Source organism: Melozone crissalis, unplaced genomic scaffold, assembly GCF_028551555.1.
Source record: "Melozone crissalis strain CALT ecotype California unplaced genomic scaffold, PUWL_Pcris_2 ptg000079l_1, whole genome shotgun sequence".
Lineage (NCBI taxonomy): Eukaryota > Metazoa > Chordata > Aves > Passeriformes > Passerellidae > Melozone > Melozone crissalis.
The window spans coordinates 5,007,191-5,028,585 of record NW_026535856.1 but is presented as its reverse complement, the minus strand read 5'-3'; the positions used below and the strand labels follow the sequence as shown (position 1 = coordinate 5,028,585).

The window sequence follows — 21,395 nt, the reverse complement described above, 5'->3', positions numbered from 1 at the left end:
AAGGGTCAGGAATGTTGTCAGGGGTTGGAGGGAAGGGTCTGGGGAATGGGGACACGGACGAGGCTGAAAGGACAACCAGCAGCAACATTCCAACCACCAGTGCCTGGTTCTTTGACACAGAAATAAACGGCGGAATCCTCGTCTGTGAGGTTGCTCATGATCAGCGTCACCGAGCTCTGCCCGTTGTCCCTGGAGATCCTGACGCAATTCTTGAACGATGGCGCCAGGTTGGTGCTGGAGCCATCGCTCCTGATGCTCCGGACCCACTCCAGCCCCTGCCCGGGTCTCTGTCGGACCCATTGCATGGCAAACCTCCCGAAACTGAACCCGGACCCTCGGCAGAGGAGGCGCAGGGAGCCCCCGGGGGGCTGGAGGTCCCCCCCGCACTCCAGCATGGTCACGGCCGCCCGGAGCCCTGCGGGACAAAGGGGAGATTGGCATGAGAAACCTGATTGGCAGTGAGATCAAAGTGGGTGTGTTAAACTTGAAAATGGGGCGGGACCCACCTGGGAGGAGCAGCAGGAGCAGCAGGAGCAGGATGATGAACTCCAAGGGTCCCAATTTGGGGCCAAGAGTCAGGATTTGGGTCAAGGGTTGAGCTTTGGCCCCATCCCCATCTCCCCTTTGTCCCGCAGCGCTCCGGACGGCTGTGACCCTGCTGGAGTGGGGGGGGGACCTCCAGCCCCCCGGGGGGTGCCTGCACCTCCTCTTCCTGGGGTCCGGGTTCAGTTTCGGCAGTTTCAGTATGTTCTGGGTTCGTCAGAGACCCGGGCAGGGGCTGGAATTCATCACAGCGATCAAGAATGATGGATCTGTTACGGATATGAACGAGGCCAAACTTTCTCCAGAGAAAGAGGTTCTCGTTTATTAAAATAGCTACACGGAACGGAGTGCCCAGGATAAGCCCAGGCATCCACACAGCGAGCCAAAAACGAAACAGTGCGCTCACCCCAAGTGCACTGGGTTCTCCCAAACAACAAGTACCCCAAAAAAACCGAAGAACCCCGACCCAAACGAACTCCCCACGTTTATAGGCCCCCTCGGGTCCAGGATTGGTGCATTTTGGATCCTCATGATGATTGGTCCATTTCCAGGCTTCTCATTGGTCTTTACCGCCATTCATTCTGGACCAATCATTTCTGCAGGGCTTCGAATGATTGGTCAGATGTTTCATCCAATCTCTCTTCGACCTTGCCTTGCCCTATCAGACCCCTGTTTCACCAAACCCTGGACCCTTCTAGCACATTCTAATAAGCCCCTCCCCTTTAACATAATACAAATAATAGAACATAATAATTACAATATAATTGAACTATATCCTATTTTAAATTAAATTTTACCTATAACAACTGCCCCCTCTAAAACTTTGATCGGGCTTTAGCCCACATCAATCTCTTGACAGTTATTCAATTACTCTCTTGACCAGTCTTTTAATCAGTTTGTTAACATGTTTCCTCTTCAGTCATGTATAGTTGTCTCAATGTCTGGTAAATCTGTTTCATAAGCCACATGAATTACTTCTCCTTTAATTGATTTTCTTTCTGATCCATTTTTCTTTCATAGGGCATTCCCCCAACAAGCTCTGTTTAAAAATTCCCCATGTTTTTGAATTGCCAATACACTCTGCCGTCCTCTATACAGGTGGTTAACGATAAAAAGTTGATACAATTGGGGCTCGGATTCGAGTGTGTTCTTAGGACGGCTGTCCGAGACTCTCCTGCATACAGAGGATGATAGCACTTTTCACACGGTTGTATCTCCCCTTATTCATGCTGATAAGTAGGAGGATCAATAGAACTGGGGGTCCGGTACAGGCTAGTCTCCCATTCATGTCTCCTCTCCGTAGAGGATCAGTGACTCTTGTTGGTAAGAGTATATCCTGATCCGGTCTTGCCCCTCCTTTCTCTTCTCTTTCCTTACTAGTGCTGTTCTTACCAGTTACTGTTGCAGGAGTCTACTTCCCCTTTTGTATCAACGTGTTCTTTCTTTTAGAGCCAGATTGCTAGGTGCGTGGGAGAATGCTCTATTGCTTCTCAGATCACAGGATCAGTAATAGGGATCTCTTCCTTTTCTTGATCTTTCTTATCCCCATCTCTTACTTCATTTAACCTGAAGATCTTTTCAGAATCTTCTAGAGCAGCCCTCTTTGCAGTTACGTCTGCTAAGTTGTTCCCTTTTATTTCTCTAGTATCGCCTTTTTGATGTCCCTTTATATGTACCACTGCAATTTCTTTTGGTCTTTTCAAGGCTTCTAACACTGCCTTTATGAGGCCTTCATGAATTAGGGTTTTTCCCTTTGAGTTGACAAATCCTCTCTCTGCCCAGATCTTCCCAAAAGTATGTACTACCCCATAGGCATATTTAGAGTCAGTGAATATGGTACCACTTTGATCAAGCCATTTTAGCCCTTTTAATAATGCATATAGTTCACAGCATTGTGCAGACCAACTATTGGGAAGCTTTCCTTTTTCTATGACTGTCATCGTATGTCCATTTACAATAGCATACCCTGATACTCGCTTACCATCTACCACCCGTGATGAACCATCTATAAACAGCATATCTCCTTCAGGCAAAGGTAGTTCTAATAAATCTTCTCTAACTTTTAGCTGCAAATCTATGGTTTCAAGGCAGTGATGTTCCAATTCTTCTTTTGGTTCTCCATATAAAAATTGTGCAGGATTTTGGATCCTTGTTGTTGTCAATTCTATATTTTCACTTTTGTTTAATATCAATTCATATTTTAAAAGTCTGCTATCTGAAATCCATTGGCAGGCTTTCTTACTTAGTATACTTTTTATATCATGGGGAGTATACACCTTGATCTTGTTCCCTAGTGTTAACTTGTAACCTTCCTCCACAAGAGTCACAGTTCCAGCCACTGCCTGGAGACAAGTGGGCCAGCCTCTAACTACCGGATCCAGCAACTTGGAGAGATAAGCAATGGGTTTTCGCACCCCACACCATTCTTGTACAATAACTCCATAAGCTATTCCTTCTTCTACATTGACGAATAGTTCAAACAGTCTATTTAAATCTGGCAAACTTAGCACTGGAGCATTTGCCAATTTTTCTTTTAGGTCTTCTAACTTTTTCTCATCATTTTCATCCCAACTTATGGGCTCATTTTCAACTAATTTATCATATAGAAACTTAACTAATTTTGTGTGTCCATCTATCTATAATTTACAATACTCAATTAATCCTAGTAATTTTCTCACATCTGTTTTTGTTTTTGGTGCTGGCAATGATAGTATTCCCTGAATTCGGTCAGCATCTAATCTCTTATATCCTTTCCCAATTATATGGCCTAGATACTTTACTTCTGGTTCTACAAATTGTAACTTTCTTTTAGATACTTTTAACTCCTTTCCCCCTAGGAAGTTCAGTAAATTAACAGTTGTTGTTTGTACTTCTTCTTTCTGTTCCCCAGAAATTAATAGATCATCTACATACTGTAGGATTTGAGATCCTTCTTCAGGTATAAACTGTTTCATTAGTTCTTCCAGAGTTTGGCTGAATAGGTTTGGTGACTCTGTGAATCCCTGAGGCAACCCTGTCCATTGTAATTGTTGTTTTCTCCCGGTTTCCTCATCTTCTCATTCAAACGCAAACCATTTTCTACTTTCTTTCTCAAGTGGACAGGACCAAAAAGCATCTTTTAAATCTATAACACTAAACCATGCATGTCTTGATGGTACTTTGCTCAATAAATTATAGGGGTTGGCTACTACTGGATATTGAGTAACAGTTTGCTTATTTACTTCTCGTAAATCTTGGACTAATCGATATGTACCATCGGGTTTCTTTATGAGTAATATTGGGGTGTTATGTGGAGACATGCATGGTTCTAAAATTCCTTCTTTAATTAAGTCTTTAATCACAGGTGTTAATCCTCGTTTCTCTTCTACAGAAATTGGATATTGTTTAACTCTTATTGGGGGAATGTCAGGTTTTATTTTGATTTCTATGGGTGGAATTTCCAACAGTCCATGACCCCCTCCTTCTGCCCACACTCTCGGATCTATCTGTCTCTCATCTTCTTCTTTTAAAACCATCATTTTCACTACCATACGTTTACCTTCAGGGACTACCCCTATTCTTAACTGCAATTGTAAATCTCGGCCTAAGAGGTTAGAGTCTAATTCAGGCATATACAGCAGGTCAGCACAGCCTTCCCTGAAACTTCCTTTTATAGGTACTTCTTCAATAATGGATACTTCAAAAGGGTTATTCTCAGCACCTTTAACTTTACAGGTTTGGTTACTTAATTTGCATCCCTTGGGAGTCTTTGAAATACTTGAACGATCTGCTCCAGTATCCACTAAAAATTCCATTTCCTTGCTCTGAGGGCCTATTTCTAGGTTTACCAGGGGCTCCTTTTGATGTCCAATATCATCCCTCAGAGCGTAGGGCCCCTGACACCCCTAGTCCTCTCCTTCCAGCCTTCTCCCTAAGGTGTCTTGTTCCTGAGAAATAGCCTCATCCATCTTTCTTTTTCTACAGAAATTTCTGGTATGTCCTTTCTTACCACAATAAAAGCACATGACTTCTGCCCAAGGTGGTCTTTTTTCAGGCCAAGGGGACTTATTATTTCTGTCTGGCTCATACCTTCTACTTGGCTGATCTTTAAACCCACTTATTCTTGGACCTGTGTACTCGCTTTTTCTATCATCTGGTGACTCTCTATTCCCAAATCTAGCACTCTCTCTAGCCACTGCTACCATAATTTTTGCTTTTGTCTTGTTCTTCTCCTCATCCCTCCTTAGATATACATTTTGTGCCTCTCTTAATAACTCATTCATTCCTCTTTCATGCCAATCATCTAACTTTTCCAACTTCCTTCGTATATCCACCCAGGCCTTAGTTACAAATTGAATTTTAACTAAAGCTTGTCCTTCTGGACTATCTGGATCCACACTTGAGTACAACCGAAAGTTTCGTTTTAATCTTTCTAACCAGGCGCTTGGTGATTCATCTCGCTCCTGGTGACTATCAAATGCCAATGTTGCATTATTTGTTCTTGGGACTGCCTCTCTTATCCCTCTTACAATTAGTGTCCTATATTGTCTCATGCTTGCTCTTCCCTCTTCCTGGTTTGGATCCCAGTTAGGTGGGTTAACAGGCATTTTATCTTCTCCTCTAGGACCTCCTCTATTTTCTCTTTCCCAAATCCTCATACCTGCAGTACGAATCATTTGTATTTCTTCGGAAGAGAACAGTATATCTAGGATAGAATTTAATTCCTCCCATGTAAAGATGTTAGGCCCTAAAAATTGGTCTAATTGTTGGGAGATGCCTATTGGGTCTTCTAATAAAGTCTTAATTTCTTTCTTAAAATTTCTAACTTCAGAAGCGGTTAATGGGGCATTCACAAAACCAATACCACCTCTGCCCCCCCCCCCCCCCCCCCATAGGCACTTCTCTCAGAGGAAACAACTCTTCAGTTCTCTCACATTCACCTTGAATTTTCTTTGCTTGGAATCTTGTATTATACTGATGGCTTGCTACAAGCTCATCTGGTTCAATTAATTTCTTTTCCTCTATATCTTTACAACAACAGGCCTTTTTCACTCCCTGACCTTTTGTTTGCAAACTTTCCTCCTGCTTGTGACTCTCAGTATGTTGGGGTACAGGGGATAAATAAAAAGGAATGTTTTGTGATGTTCTAGGAATAAGAATAGGGGAAGAGGTACTTTGGGTTATGGGCTGAAATATGGGGGAAAAATAAAAAGGAGCATTTTGGAAAGTTTTGGGAGCCAAGATTGGAGTATGGACACTCTGAGTGGTACTAGAGACCAGTGTCTGGGTACTTGAGGAACTGGAGGGACTCTGCAAAACTGAAGGAGTACTAGAATGGGCAGGTTCTGGTATATTTGGGAAAGGAGATGATACAGAAGAGGGGATGCTGGGAGCAGGACAACTTGAATTAGAAGGTTGAGGTGATTTTAAAACTCCTGTGGGAGTAGATACTGAAATTGCATCCACCTCGTGAGATGGTACTGAGGGGTACAAGATTGGAGGGGGAGGAGGAAGGTGGTCTATAGGAGCAGTTGGTTGAGGAGGTAACGCGAGGTCATCTAAGGGATCAGAAGGGGGAGGTGGAGGAAGATGGTCTAAAGGATCCCACCTCCGTTCTGGTAGCTCAGTTTCTTCTTTTTCTTTTTCTCTGGATATTTTATATAATTTTATTTCCTCTTCCTGTTTGTCCCTTTCTAACCAACATTTAGCATATCTAATCTCTTCATCACAAGGTTCTATTCTGGTATTGACATATCTAATTAATGCTATACATAGCCATCTTTCTTTTGTCCCGTACTAAGGCCAATAAATAGGTCCTTCAGCAATACTCTCTTTAGGCCATATTTCTGTACAGTATCTTATCATTTTTCTCTTATCTAGATCCTTCATTCCCTCATTAGTATCCCAATTTATTAAAAGTTCACCCAAAGGACTACTAGGAGGTATTTTCTTAAAAACATCCTTCCCTTTTCTCTTTCTGCTGGCACTTTTCCCAGCACACTGTCCCATCTTTAACTAGCAATTGGTATCCAAATATAATTTTTTTTTTTTTCAATAAGGGATTTGTATTAGTTACAAATGAGGAAGAGAAAATAAATATTAATTATTGTGAAAAATGTAATAATAATGGTTACTTAAAAAAAATTCCTTATCATAAGAGACAAGACACTTTTAAGAAATATTTGATGCGGGAAATGAAATAAATATGGCGGCTTTAGTGGGAAACAAAACAAAAAGGTGGCCCAAAGAAATATTTAGTGTGGGAAACAAAATAAATATGGTGGTTTAACAAGGATTTTAGAATAATAATGTTAATTCAAATGAACACTTATAACCTAAGAAGAAATATAATGTCTATTATTTTAGTGGGAAAACTAAACAATAGTGATGGCTATTTCAAGAAATAACAACTTACAACCACCTGCTCAACTAAATATAAAATAGATGCAGCAAGCTACTTACTCTACACAAGTGGCCTCTGCACACCACACTCAACCACGTACAAATTGGCTTCAATGAGCCGCTTACTCAAAATGCCACTTCACACCAAACACAAAAATCAAAATGGCCTCTTCTCGGCCTACTGTATAGAAAACTCAAAATGGCCGCTTCTCGGCCTGCCTCACAACAAACTCAAAATGGCCGCTTCTCGGCCCGCCTCACAACAAACCCCAAATGGCCGCTTCTCGGCCCACCTCACAGCAAACTCAAAAATTCCTATGGAATGGTCGAAGGACTTTTGGCCTGCCCTCACCTCCGAACCTCATTCCTTAGGGGCCCCGACTCTTAACATACAAACAAAAAAAAGAAAAAAATTCTCCCTAACATGAGCCGGTTCTAACCTCCCCCTCAGCCCTAGTGACTGAAAGGGCCCTTCCACAGCCGGTGGCCCACCTCCCCCCTGTGGGTCACCGTCCCTGAGAAGTATTTTTCAGCCACCCCTACGACCCCCTTTAGCTGGGATCCTAGCTCAGGGTGAGCCTACTTCCCCTCTATGACCCCCTTTCCACTAGGGTCCTAGTTCGAGGGGACCCTACTCCCCTTGGGTTGGGCACCCTCCCCTTCCCCGGCCTCAGAAAAGGGGCACTTCCCTACACGGTGGCCACTTTATTCAGTGGTCTCCATATAGGAGTATTTTCTCCCACGCCCAAGGTCCTAGTTCCTCAGAGAGTAGACTCTCCCGGTCTATCCCTGAGGAACAGCCCTCTAGGTGGTTTGAGCTAGTGGTCGGAGCTCTACCCCTCACTGGGCAAGTCCGCCCCACTAACCCCCCTCGGGTACCCCTATGACCCCCCAATGGGATCCTAGTTCAGGGTACCGAGTATGTCCCCCTCTATGACCCCCCCCAATGGGATCCTAGTTCGAGGGGTACAACTCGGGCCAGTGGCTCAAACCACCCCTAGGAGCCTCCAATCACTGGAGGAACGGGAGCCTGAGGGGGTAAGGGTGGCTATAGGTGGGTACTCCCCGTCTCCCTTACTCCTGGGGGTCCATAGGGGTACACACACTCCACAACAACACTCACTTCCCTCCGTTACTGGGAGGACTGCACTCACTTCAGGGGTCTGTACTCACAGCCCCCGTCTCATTCACTCACACGCACTTCGCACCCCCTATTGCCTTCAACCCCACTCACGTTGCTCTGAGGCAACATGAGCCCCACTCCCTCTCGGAGGGCTCTCACCTTTTGGGTCGCTGTGTTCCTTGCAGCCTCGGGTATAGGTGCAAACCCTTCTGCAGTCTGATGTAGTCCAGTCTCTGGCAGCCAAAAAGGTGGCTGGACACGTCTCCCAGGTCCTGGGCTACCCCGGACTGTTTCGGGGCGTGGCCTATCCCGGAACGAGCCCCCCAAAAAGATGTTACGGATATGAACGAGGCCAAACTTTCTCCAGAGAAAGAGGTTCTCGTTTATTAAAATAGCTACAAGGAACGGAGTGCCCAGGATAAGCCCAGGCACCCACACAGCGAGCCAAAAACGAAACAGTGCGCTCACCCCAAGTGCACTGGGTTCTCCCAAACAACAAGTACCCCAAAAAAAACGAAGAACCCCGACCCAAACGAACTCCCCACACTTATAGGCCCCCTCAGGTCCAGGATTAGTGCATTTTGGATCCTCATGATGATTGGTCCAGTTCCAGTCTTCTCATTGGTCTTTACCGCCGTTCACTCTGGACCAATCGTTTCTGCAGGGCTTCGAATGATTGGTCAGATGTTTCATCCAATCTCTCTTCGACCGTGCCTTGCCCCATCAGACCCATGTTTCACCAAACCCTGGACCCTTCTAGCAAATTCTAATAAGCCCCTCCCCTTAAGCATAATACAAATAATAGAACATAATAATTACAATATAATTGAACTATATCCTATTTTAAATTAACTTTTACCTATAACAGATCCAGCTACGCCTACGCATAATCAGTGCAGGGTCGGTTCAGGATCTCCAGGGACAACGGGCACAACTCGGTGATGCTGACCATGAACAACCTCAAGGACGAGGATTCCGGTTCCTATTTCTGCGGGAAAGCTGCCTATGATACTTGGGGTGCTGCTGCTGATGGTTTTGACCCCATCCCCATAGCTGTGTCCCCACCTCTCCTGGTTTCCCAGACCCTTCTCCCAAACTCTGCCCCTGACCCCATTTCTGACCCCATCTCCCAACCCTGCCCTGGCTCTGCCCCAAATTCTCCACTCTCCACCACAAAGTTCACTGAAATCTTAACCCATGACCAGAAGTATCCACTTTGAGAATCAAGTTTTGGGGCACAAAGTGGAGATTTGGGGTCAGGAGTTGTGGTTTGGGGTCAGCGGGTGAGAACTGGGGCCGAGGCAGAGCAAGGTTGGGATCAATGGTCAAGGGCTGGGTGTGGGCTGGGGGTTTGGGGGAAGGGTCTGGGCAACGGGGATGGGGGGGACACGGAGATGGGGACATCATGAGCACCGTCAATATAATCAGCAGGAGCAGCACCACCACCACCAGGAGCTTTGACACAGAAATAGGTGGCGGAATCATTGACCTTGAGGCTGTTCGTGGTCAGCGTCACCGAGCTCTGCCCGTTGTCCCTGGAGATCCTGAACCAGCCCTTGACCGATGGCGTGTAGGCGGTGTAACCTCCACTGTCACTGATCCTTGTGATGTACTCCAGCCCATGTCCAGGCCCCCGTTGATACCAGCCCATCCCAAAACTCCCGAAACTGAACCCGGACCCTCGGCAGAGGAGGCGCAGGGACCCCTCAGGGGGCTGGAGGTCCCCCCCGCACTCCAGCAGGGTCACGGTCACCCAGACCGCATCCCCAGACCTTCACCGGTTTCACTCACAACTCCCCTGGTTTGGTCCCAAAACCCCACCAGAGTTTTTCATATCTCAACATGCCTCAAACCCTGCAATTAACCCCAATCCATTCTTTAATTACTTAGACACCTCATCCTGAGCATTCTGCATTGATTACACAGTTAATGCACTGTTAACGACCCCCAAAATCCCCGGGACCCCAACCCGGGCACATCCCGGCCACGGCCTCGAGTTCCCTCCAGCTCCTGTCCCTGCTGCTCCTGCTGGCCCTCTGAGGAGGGCTCCGCCCCTTTTTCCTGGAAGTCACTCCCCTTTTCCCCTTCTGGACCAATCAGGTTTCCCATCCCCATCTCCCCTTTGTCCCGCAGGGCTCTGGATGGGCGTGATCCTGCTGGAGTGCGGGGGGGGACCTCCAGCCCCCCGGAGGGTCCCTGCGCCTACTCTGCCGAGGGTCCGGGTTCAGTTTCAGCAGTGTCACCATGTACTGGGTGCGCCAGAGACCCGGGCAGGCGCTGGAGTTGCTCGCAGGGATCAGCGGCAGTGGTTCCAGCATCTACTACGCGCCGTCGGTCAAGGGTCGGTTCACAACCTCCAGGGACAACGGGCAGAGCTCGGTGACGCTGACCATGAACAACCTCAAGGGCGAGGATTGCGGATCCTATTTCTGTGCCAAGGGTGCTGATAGTGGTTACCAAAATCAGGCTGCTGCTTATCGTGTGGCCCTGTCCATGCCCCCGGTTCCCCTTCCATCCCCGTTCCCCAGACCCTTCCCCCAATCCCCAGCCCCTGACCCCATTCCTGTCCCCGTGTCCCAGCCCTGAACTGGCCCTTCCCCAAATCTCCCCCATTCTCCCCCAAATTCCCAACCCTCGGCCCCACCCCTTCACCCTTGGTGCCAATTTTTGTGCCAAACCCTCCGGATTCAGTGCCCCCAGCACGGGTTTGGGGCCAGGGGTGCAGATTTGGGGCTGCCCCAGAGGGATTTTCAGGCCCGCGGTCACAAGGGAAGGGAGCGGAAATCTGGGGTGAAAGGCTGAGATTTGGGGGATGGTTCTGGGCAAACGACCCCAGGGTGAGGGGAAGGGCGAGATTTGGGGGAAAAGGGCAAAATTGGGGGAAAAGTCCAGAGTTTGGTAAGCAGGGGTGGAGTTTGGGGAAAATGGTGAAGATGTGAGGAGAAGGGCTGCAATTTGGGGGAAGAATCTCTGGGATTGGAGAAATTTGGTGACCATCATGGTCGCTACCAGAAGTGAAGAAAAAAGAGCAGCAGCATTGCCAGCAGCATAACCATTGTCACGTTTGGCACAGAAATAAACAGCAGAATCCTCGTCCTTGAGGTTGGTCATGGTCAGCATCACCGAGCTCTGCCCGTTGTACCTGGAGATCCTGAACCGGCCCTTGACCGATGGCGCGTAGTAGGTTGTGCCACCATTGCTGTAGATGCTCGCGAGCCACTTCAGCCCCTGCCCGGGTCTCTGGCGGACCCAGTACATGGGGTAACTCCAGAAACTGAACCCGGACTCTCGGCAGAGGAGGCGCAGGGACCCCCCGGGGGGCTGGAGGTCCCCCCCGCACTCCAGCAGGGTCACGGCCACCCAGAGCCCTGCGGGACAAAGGGGAGATGGGGGAGCCAGGCCCAGCTGTGCCATTCTCATTCCCAGCACAGAGTCAGACACCATTCCCTCTCTCTCTCTGTCTCTCTCTCTCTCTCCCTCTCTCTCTCTGTCTCTCTCTTTCTGTCAAAGGATTTTTCCTGGAGCAGCACAGAGAGAAGATGAAGAGGAAACAATTCCCATCTCTCCTCGCTGCTCCTGCTGTTTCTGCGCATGTGGAAAGTGTCAGGGGGATTGTTTCCCTCCAGGGATTCATCATTTGGATCCTCCTGCAGATTGTTTTGTTTCCTTGGGCAATGGGCTCCAAGCCGTGACCTGGCTCGGTCACACTGTCACGGGGATTCTTTAGGGTTTTTTCGTGTCTTTTGTACGGAATTCTTTTAGTATCTCTTTAGTAAAGATGTAATATAGCATTAATGAGATATAATATAGTATTAATGAGATATAATATAGTATTAATGAGATGTGATATAGAATTAATGAGATATAATACAGCATTAATGAGATGTAATATAGTATTAATGAGATGTAATATACCATTAACGAGATGTAATATAGTATTAAAGAGATGTAATATGGTATTAATGAGATATAATATAGTATGAATGAGTTATAATATAGAATTAATGAGATATAATATAGTATTAATGAGATATAATATATTATTAATGAGATGTAATATAGTAATAATGAGATAAAATATTGTATTAATGTAATAAAATATAATATAAATATAATATAGTAGAGATTTAATAGAGCAATTGTTCAGCATTCCGCATAATGGAGTCAGATGCCGTTACCCTGCTGGAGTGCGGGGGGCACCTCCAGCCCCCCGGGGGGTCCCTGTGCCTCCTCTGCCGAGGGTCCGGGTTCAGTTTTGGAAGCTACGACATGTACTGGATCCGCCAGAGACCTGGGCAGGGGCTGGAGTGGGTTGCGAGCGTCAGCTACAATGGTGGTTGGGCCGGGTACGCGCCATTGTTCAAGGGTCGGTTCACGATCTCCAGGGACAACCGGCAGAGCTCGGTGTCGCTGACCATGAACAACCTCAAGGATGAGGATTCTGGATCCTATTTCTGTGCCAAACGCACTGGTGCTGGTGCTGCTCCTTATGCTGCTGGTGTTTGACGTTTCGGCCCCATTCCTGTGTCCCCTCCCATCCCCGTTCCCCAAACTCTTCCCCAAACCCCAATCCCTGACCCCATTCCTGTCCCCGTGTCCCGACCCTGCCCTGCTCTGGCCCCAAACCTCAGCTCCTGGCCCCACATCTCAGCTCCTGGCCCCAAATCAGGGCCGGTTTCACCCTGAGCTCAGCCTCGGCCCTCCAATCCCAACCATTGTCCCCAGACTTGTCCAGTATTACCCCAAATCTCCCCTGCAGGTACTGAGTCAAAGCCACTGACCCAAATCTGGCCCATTAACCACACATGAGGAATTTCAGGCCAAAATTTGAATTTTTGACTCCTGACCTTTACTTTGGCCCCGAATTTTGAAAAAATTAAATGCAATTTGAGGAACGAGGGCACTGAGTGTGGCCCAGAGGGGACATTTGGGGCAGAGCCAGAGCAGGGCTGGGACAGAGAGTGAGGAAATGGGGTCAGGGGTTGGGGTATGGGGGAAGGATCTGGGGAACGGGGACAGGTAGGGATGCAGAGATGGGGACGGGGCCAATAGCATAACCAGGATAAACATTTCCAGATGCAGTGGTTTTGGCACAGAAATATGTGGCGGAATCCTCGTCCTTGAGGTTGTTCATGGTCAGCGCCACCGAGCTCTGCCCGTTGTCCCTGGAGATCGTGACCCGGCCCTTGACCGACGGCGCGTAGTCGGTGTAAGCACCATCGTTCCTGATACCCGCGACCCACTCCAGCCCCTGTCCGGGTCTCTGGCGCAACCACTGCATGCCAAAACTGCCGAAACTGAACCCGGCCCCTCGGCAGAGAAGGCGCAGGGACCCCCCGGGGGGCTGGAGGTCCCCCACGCACTCCAGCAGGGTCACGACCACCCGGAGCCCTGCGGGACAAAGGGGAGATGGGGATGAGAAACCTGATTCGCTGTGGGCCTGCAGTGGGTGTGGCCAGCTGGAAAAAGGGATGAGACCCACCTGGGAGGGTGACCAGGAGCAGGAGGAGAAGGACAAATTGTCACAACCTGGGGCCGATAGCTGGGATTTTGGGGTCAAGGGTTGAGCTTTGGCCATCCCCATCTGTGTTGGGATGGGCGGGAGAAACGCGGCATGCGATATGATTGATCAGCAAGTCTCAAATCTTTATTGGTAGGCACGCATCTTTATATCGGTGTTAATGAGGCTCATGCATATTGCAAAGGCAAGCTCACCATTGGTCGGTTACTCATCAGCCAACTGCACCTCGTTCTGCATTCTTGTGGATATTTTATTGAAACTTCTCTTCGTATTTCTGCCAAAGATGTTTTCTCCTATCCTGCTGCTGCACCAAGGGCACAATGACCTTGCCTGTCAATGGACACTGGCTGCTGGCTCCTGTACTTGTAACCTTCAAGCTTGACCAGCGGCATTATGTCAACGTGACCTTTAACAGCCAACCAGCTGTCCACAAAGCTCTCCACATTTCTCCCCTTTGTCCTGCAGGGCTCCGGGCGGCCGTGACCCTGCTGGAGCGCGGGGGGGACCTCCAGCCCCCCGGGGGGATCCTGCACCTCCTCTGCCGAGGGTCCGGGTTCAGTTTCGGCAGTTTGTCCATGCTCTGGAGGTCGGAAGAAGGAGACCCAGACACCAGTTGGTTCATCCAAGTCCAATTTATTGATCGAATTCGGCGGGTTAAATATAGTTCTTAATAAGCTTCATACATATTGCAAAAGTTGAGCTCAGGATTGGTTAGTTACGTATCAACAACTACACCTACTTCTACATTCTTGTGCTTATTCTTCTGTTACATTCTGCAGATATTCAGGACTAATCTCACCTCCCTTTCCTCATGTTGCAGCAAGGCCATCCGGCATTCTTGCCTGTCAGCAGTCACTGAATCAGACACTGCTGATCTCCCTCTTTCTGCTTAACCAGTGGCATTATGTCAGTATGGCCTTTCTCACTAACCAACTCTTAATAAAATCCTCCACATCTGGATCCGCCAGAGACCCGGGCAGGGGCTGGAGTGGCTCGCAGGGATCAGTGACCATGGTGGCACCACCAAATACGCGCCATCGTCAAGGTCCGGTTCAGGATCTCCAGGGACAACGGGCAGAGCTCGGTGACGCTGACCATGAACAACCTCAAGGACGAGGATTCAGCTGTATCTTTCTGTGCCAAACTTGACAATGGTTATGCTGGTGGTAATGCTGCTGCTGTTTTTGCCTTCTCTTCTGGTAGTGACCATGACGGTCGTGAAATTTCTCCAGTCCCTGCGATTCTTCCCGCAAGTTTCAGCCCTTCTAAAAGCTCGACCATTTTCCCCCAAAATCTACCATTGTACCCCACCTCTGTGCTTTGTTCCAATTTGGCCCATTTCTCCCTAATCTCTACCCATTCCCAGGTCCCGATAGGAGGAAGCCTGACCTGGATCCCAGGGGTGAAGGTTTGGGGCCAATGGTTGAGTTTTGGGGCCGGAGCAGGGGAGGGTTTGGGGTCAGTGGTGACCATTGGTGCAAATGGGGACAAAGGGTAAATGGGTGAGGTTTGAGGGGGAAGAGTCTGGGTTTGGGGACTGGGGGGGCTCAGACAGGGGTGATGCCAAAACTGGCATGGTCAATAAAGGCAGCAGCAGCACCACCAGCAGCACCAGCATAAGCAGATTTGGCACAGAAATAGGTGGCGGAATCCTCGTCCTTGAGGTTGTTCATGGTCAGCGTCACCGAGCTCTGCCTGCTGTCCCTGGAGATCCTGAACCGGCCCTTGACCGATGGCGCGTAGTAGGTGTAACCACCAGTGTTGCTGATGTAGGCAATGAATTCCAGCCCCTGCCCGGGTCTCTGTCGAGCCCATTCCATGTCAAAACTCCCAAAACTGAACCCGGACCCTCGGCACAGCAACGTCAAGGACCCCCCGGGGAGCTGGAGGTCCCCCCCGCACTCCAGCAGGGTCATGGCCGCCCGGAGCCCTGCGGAACAAAGGGGAGATGGGGATGAAGGGATGCAAAAGTCAGGTGGAGCTGTCCAATTAATTTATGGATGGATTGCAACTAATTGTAGGGTTTAGGGAACATTTCCATACAGGAAATTTTTGTTGGACATTTGAGGGCAGGCAAAGGGAATTTGGGGTAAAACCAGTGAAGGTTTACGAATGTGGGAGCGGCCGTGACCCTGCTGGAGTGCAGGGGGGGGACCTCCAGCCCCCCAGGGGTTCCCTGCGCCTCCTCTGCCGAGGGTCAGGGTTCGATTTTGGCAGTTTTGGAATGTTCTGGATCCACCAGACACCTGGGCAGGGGCTGCAATGGGTTGCAGGGATTTACAGCACTGGTGCTTACACCGAGTACGCGTCATCGGTCAAGGGCCGGTTCAGGATCTCCAGGTACAAGGGGCAGAGCTCGGTGACGCTGACCATGATCAACCTCAAAGACGAGGATTCTGGATCCCATTTCTGTGCCAAGGCTGTTTGTGCTGGTTGGGGTAATGATGTCTCTGCTCTTGGCCTCAACCCCTTGAATGTGTCCTCTGCTGTCCCCAGTTCCCAGACCCTTCCCCCAAATCTCAGCCCTTCGCCCCATTCTTGACCCTTTCTCCCAGATCTCCCCCATTTCCACCACCACCAACCAGGAAGCAAAAACCCGTGAACTGGTTCTGCCCAAAATCCAACAAAATTGGCAAAAATACTCACTTGATTCTGCCCCAAATCCCCACTTAGCGCTCCCAGCCACAGCCACTGAAACGAGGCCTGAACCTTTGTCCCCAAACGGGACCCTGGGCCTCAAACTCCGGCATTCAGAGCAACGTTCTGGGGCACAAAGAGGAGATTTGGGGTCAGGAGTTGTGGTTTGGGGTCAGCGGGTGAGAATTTTGGGCCGAGGCAGAGCAAGGTTGGGATCAATGTTCAAGGGCTGGGTGTGGGCTGGGGGTGTGGGGGAAGGGTCTGGGAAACGGGGATGGGGGGGGACATGGAGATGGGGACACAGGCATCATCATCACCTTAATTAGCAACAGCACCACCATCACAAGTACCAGCAGATTTTCTGCAAAAATAAACTGCAGAATCGTCGTCCTTGAGGTTGTTCATGGTCAGCGTCACCGAGCTCTGCCCGGTGTCCCTGGAGATCGTGAACCAACCCTTGACCGATGTTGCGTAGTAGGTGTAGGCACTATTGTAGTAGATGCCTGCGACGTATTCCAAAGCCTGCCCGGGTCTCTGGTAGATCCAGTACATTCCATAATCCCCAAAACTGAACCCAGACCCTCGGCAGAGGAGGTGCAGGGACCCCCCGGGGGGCTGGAGGTACCCCCGCACTCCAGCAGGGTCACGGCCGCCCGGAGCCCTACGGGACAAAGGGGAGATGGGGATGAGGCGATGCAAAAGTCAGGCAGATGTGTCCAATAAATTAATGGGTGGATTTGGGCTAATTGCAGGGTTGAAGGCACATTACAATACTGGAAATCTCTGTTGGAGATTTAGGGCCAGACAAAGGGAGTTTGGGGCAAAACCGGTGAAGGTTTTGGGATGGGGGAGCGGTTGTGACCCTGCTGGAGTGCGGGGGGGACCTCCAGCCCCCCGGGGGGTCCCTGTGCCTCCTCTGCCGAGGGTCCGGGATCAATTTTGTGAATGTTGCAATGGGCTGGATGCACCAGAGACCCTGGCAGGGGCTGGAATATATTGCAGATATCAGTAATGGTGGTGGCAGCACCTACTACGCGCCATCAGTCAAGGGCCAATTCACGATCTCCAGGGACAATGGGCAGAGCTCGGTGACGCTGACCATGAACAACCTCAAGGACGAGGAATCCGGATCCTATTTCTGTGCCAAGGGTTCTGCTGGTTTTGCCGGTTTTAATGGTGCTTATTTTACTGACCTTGCACCAATTTCTATGTCCTCCCTTGTCCCCGTTCCCCAGACCATTCCCCAAAACCCCAACCCCTGACCCCATTCCTGTCTCCGTGTCCCCCCCTCTGAATGGGCTCTTCCCCAAATCTCCCCCATTTTCCTCAGAATTCCCAACTCTCGGCCCCACCCCTTCACCCTTGGTGCCGATTTTTGTGCCATATCCTCAGGATTCGGTGCCCCCAGTGCGGGTTTGGGGCCAGGGGTGCAGATTTGGGGCTGCCCCAGAGGGATTTTCAGGCCCGCGGTCACAAGGGAAGGGAGCGGAAATCTGGGGTGAAAGGCCGAGATTTGGGGGATGGTTCTGGTCAAACGGCCCCAGGGTGATGGGAAGGGCGAGATTTGGGAAAAATTGGCAAAACTGGGGGAAAAGTCCAGAGCTGGGTCAGCAGGGGTGGAGATCGGGGAAAATGGTAAAGATTTGAGAAGAAGGGCTGCGATGTGGGGGAAGGATCTCGGGGATTGGAGAAATTTGGTGACCATCATGGTCACCACCAGAAGTGAAGGCAAAAACAGTAGCGGCATTACAAGCAGCATAACCATTGTCACGTTTGGCACAGAAATAAACAGCGGAATCCTCGTCCTTGAGGTTGTTCATGGTCAGCGTCACCGAGCTCTGCCCGTTATCCCTGGAGATCCTGAACTGGCCCTTGACTGAATCTGCGTAGCCGGTGCTGCCACCAGTGTAGCTGATCCCCGCGAGCCACTCCAGCGCCTGCCTGGGTCTCTGGCGAAACCAGTGCATGGCGAAACTGCCAAAACTGAACCCGGACCCTCGGCAGAGAAGGTGCAGGGACCCCCCGGGGGGCTGGAGGTCCCCGCTGCACTCCAGCAGGCTCACGGCCGCCCGGAGCCCTGCGCGACAAAGGGGAGATGGGGATGGAGAAAGCTAAACCCTTGACCAAAATTTTGATTATTGGCCCAAAATTCTGACCCCTGGATCTTCTCATCCTTCTCCAAAGTGGGTCCCAACTCTTTTCCAACTGGCAACTTCCACTTTGAGGTCCTCAAGCAATCAGGTTTCCCATCCCCATCTCCCCTTTGTCCCGCAGGGCTCTGGGCGGCCGTGACCCTGCTGGAGTTCGGGGGGGATCTGCAGCCCCCTGGGGGCTCCCTGCTCCTCCTCTGCTGAGGGTCCGGGTTCAGTTTCGGGAGTTTCACCATGTACTGGGTGCGACAGAAACCCAGGCAGGTGCTGGAATACATTGGAGGGATAAAGAAAGACGGTTCCAGCACCAGCTACACACCATCGGTCAAGGGCCGGGTCATGATCTACAGGGACAATGGGCAGAGCTCGGTGATGCTGACCATGAACAACCTCAAGGACGAGGATTCCGGATCCTATTTCTGCGGGAAATCTGCTTATAACAATTGGGGTACTGGTGCTGATGTTGATGGTTTTGGTCCGGACCCCGTGGCCGTGTCCCGACCAGCTCCCAAATCCAAGAGCCTTCCCCAATACCCAAACACTTTTGCCCATTCCTGACTCTGTCCCAACCCTGGAGTTCTTCTTCCCCAAATTCTCCACTTCTTGCCACACAGTTTACCCATATCTCGACCCTTGGTCTGAAATTTCCCTTTTTAATACAAAGTTTTGGGTACAGAGTGGAGATTTGGGGTCAGGAGTTGTAGCTTGGGGTCAGCGGGTGAGAATTGGGGCTGAGGCAGAGCAAGGTTGGGATCAATGGTCAGGGGCTGGGTGTGGGCTGGGGGTTTGGAGGAAGGGTATGGGCAACGAGGAGTGGGGGGTACATGGGGATGGGGATGGCAGCGTCACTACGACCAGGATTATCAGCATAAACAGCATCAGATTTGGCACAGAAATAGGATCTGGAATCCTCGTCCTTGAGGTTGTTCATGGTCAGCGTCACCGAGCTCTCCCCGTTGTCCCTGGAGATCGTGAACCGGTCCTTGATGGAATCTGCGTACCAGGTTCTGCCACCACTGCTGGTGATGGTTCCGACCCACTCCAGCCCCTGCCCAGGTCTCTGGCAAATCCCGGCCATCCCAAAATTGCCAAAATCGAACCCGGACCCTCGGCACAGCAACGTCAGGGACCCCCCGGGGGGCTGGAGTTCCCCCCCGCACTCCAGCAGGGTCACCGCTGCCCGGAGTCCCACGGGACAAAGGCGCGATGGAGATGGGGGGATGCAAAAGTCAGGCAGAGCTGTCCAAGTAATTAATGGGTGAATTGGGGCTAATTGCACGGTTTAAGGCACTTTACCATTCAGGATACATCTGTTGGATATTTGGGGACAAACAAAGGGAATTTGGGGCAAAACCAGTGAAGGTTTGGGGATAGGGGAGCGGCCGTGACCCTGCTGGAGTGTGGGGGATACCTCCAGCCCCCCGGGGGGGTCCCTGACGTAGCTGTGCCGAGGGTCCAGGTTCAATTTTGGGAGTTTTGGGATGTTCTGGATCCATCAGAGACCCGGGCAGGGGCTGGAGTGGCTCGCCGGGATCTACATCAATGGTGCTTACACCGACTACGCGCCATCGGTCAAGGGCCGGGTCACGATCTCCAGGGACAACGGGCAGAGCTTGGTGACGCTGACCATGAACAACCTCAAGGACGAGGATTCTGGATCCTATTTCTGTGCCAAGGCTGCTGGTGCAAGGTGGGGTAATGTCTCTGCTCTTGGCTTCTTCTCCTTGACTGGATCCCCTCCTGTCCCCAGTCCCCAGACCCTTCCCCAAAATCTCAGTCCTTGACCCGATTCTTGACCCCTTGTCCCAGATCTCCCCCAGTTCCACAACACTAACCACGGAGCCAAGAGCCCCAAACTGGTTCTGCCCAAAACCCAATTAAGTTTGCACCAAAATCACCCGATTCTGCCCCAAAACCCCACTTTGTGCTCCCAGTCACAGCTGCTGACACAAATCCCCAATTCTGACCCAAATCGGGGCCCTGGGACTCAAACCCCGGCCTTCAGAGCAAAGTTTTGGGGCACAAAGAGGAGATTTGGGATCAGGAGTTGTGGTTTGGGGTCAACGGGTGAGAATTGGGGCCGAGGCAGAGCAAGGCTGGGATCAATGGTCAAGGGCTGGGTGTGGGCTGGGGGTTTAGGGGAAGGGTCTGGGGAACGGGGACTGGGGGGGATGAGGAGATGGGCACACAACCATCATCATCACCTTAATTAGAAACAGCACCGCCATCACCAGTACCAGCAGATTTTCCGCAAAAATAGACGGTGGAATCCTCGTCCTTGAGGTTGTTCATGGTCAGCGTCACCGAGCTCTGCCCGTTGTCCCTGGAGATCCTGAACCGGCCCTTGACCGATGGCGCGTAGTCGGTGTAAGCACCATCACTGTAGATACTCGCAACCCACTCCAGCCCCTTCCCGGGTCTCTGGCGGATCCAGTACATGGGGTAACTCCCGAAACTGAACCCGGACCCTCGACAGAGGAGGCGCAGGGACCCCCTGGGGGGCTAGAGGTCCCCCCCGCACTCCAGCAGGGTCACGGCCATTCCCACATGCCCAAACCTTCACTGGTTTTGCCGCAAATTCCCTTTCTCTTGCCCCAAATCTCCAACAGAGATTTCCAGTATTGTAAAGTTCCTTCAGCCCTGCAGTTAGCCCCGATCCACCCATTAATTACTTGGACAGCTCTGCCTGAGTTTTGCATCGCCTCATCCCCATCCCCCCTTTGTCCCGCAGGGCTCCAGGCGGCCGTGACCCTGCTGGAGTGTGGGGGGGACCTCCAGCCCCCTGGGGGTTCCCTGCACCTCCTCTGCCGAGGGTCTGGGTTTGATTTTGGAAAATTTGGGATGGGCTGGATGCACCAGAGACCTGGGCAGGGACTGGAACACATCGGAGGGATCCAAAGCGATGGCAGCACCTACTACGTTCCATCGTTCAGGGGCCGGGTCACTATCTCCAGTGACAACGGGCAGAGCTCGGTGACGCTGACCATGAACAACATCAAGGACGAGGATTCCGGATCCTATTTCTGCGCCAGATGCAGTG

The 21,395-nt window shown here is 50.6% G+C and overlaps 1 gene segment (V, D, J or C); it reads right to left on the bottom strand.

Moving 5' to 3' along the window:
* Window positions 1-15,172: 15,172 nt before the first annotated feature.
* LOC128946369 (immunoglobulin heavy variable 3-48-like) lies at window positions 15,173-15,490 on the bottom strand (the record flags this gene model as incomplete). The annotated part of the segment is given in 1 exon segment: window positions 15,173-15,490. A coding segment is annotated over 1 exon segment (318 nt), but the record flags the coding sequence as incomplete, so codon positions are not given.
* Between the last annotated feature and the right edge of the window lie 5,905 nt (window positions 15,491-21,395).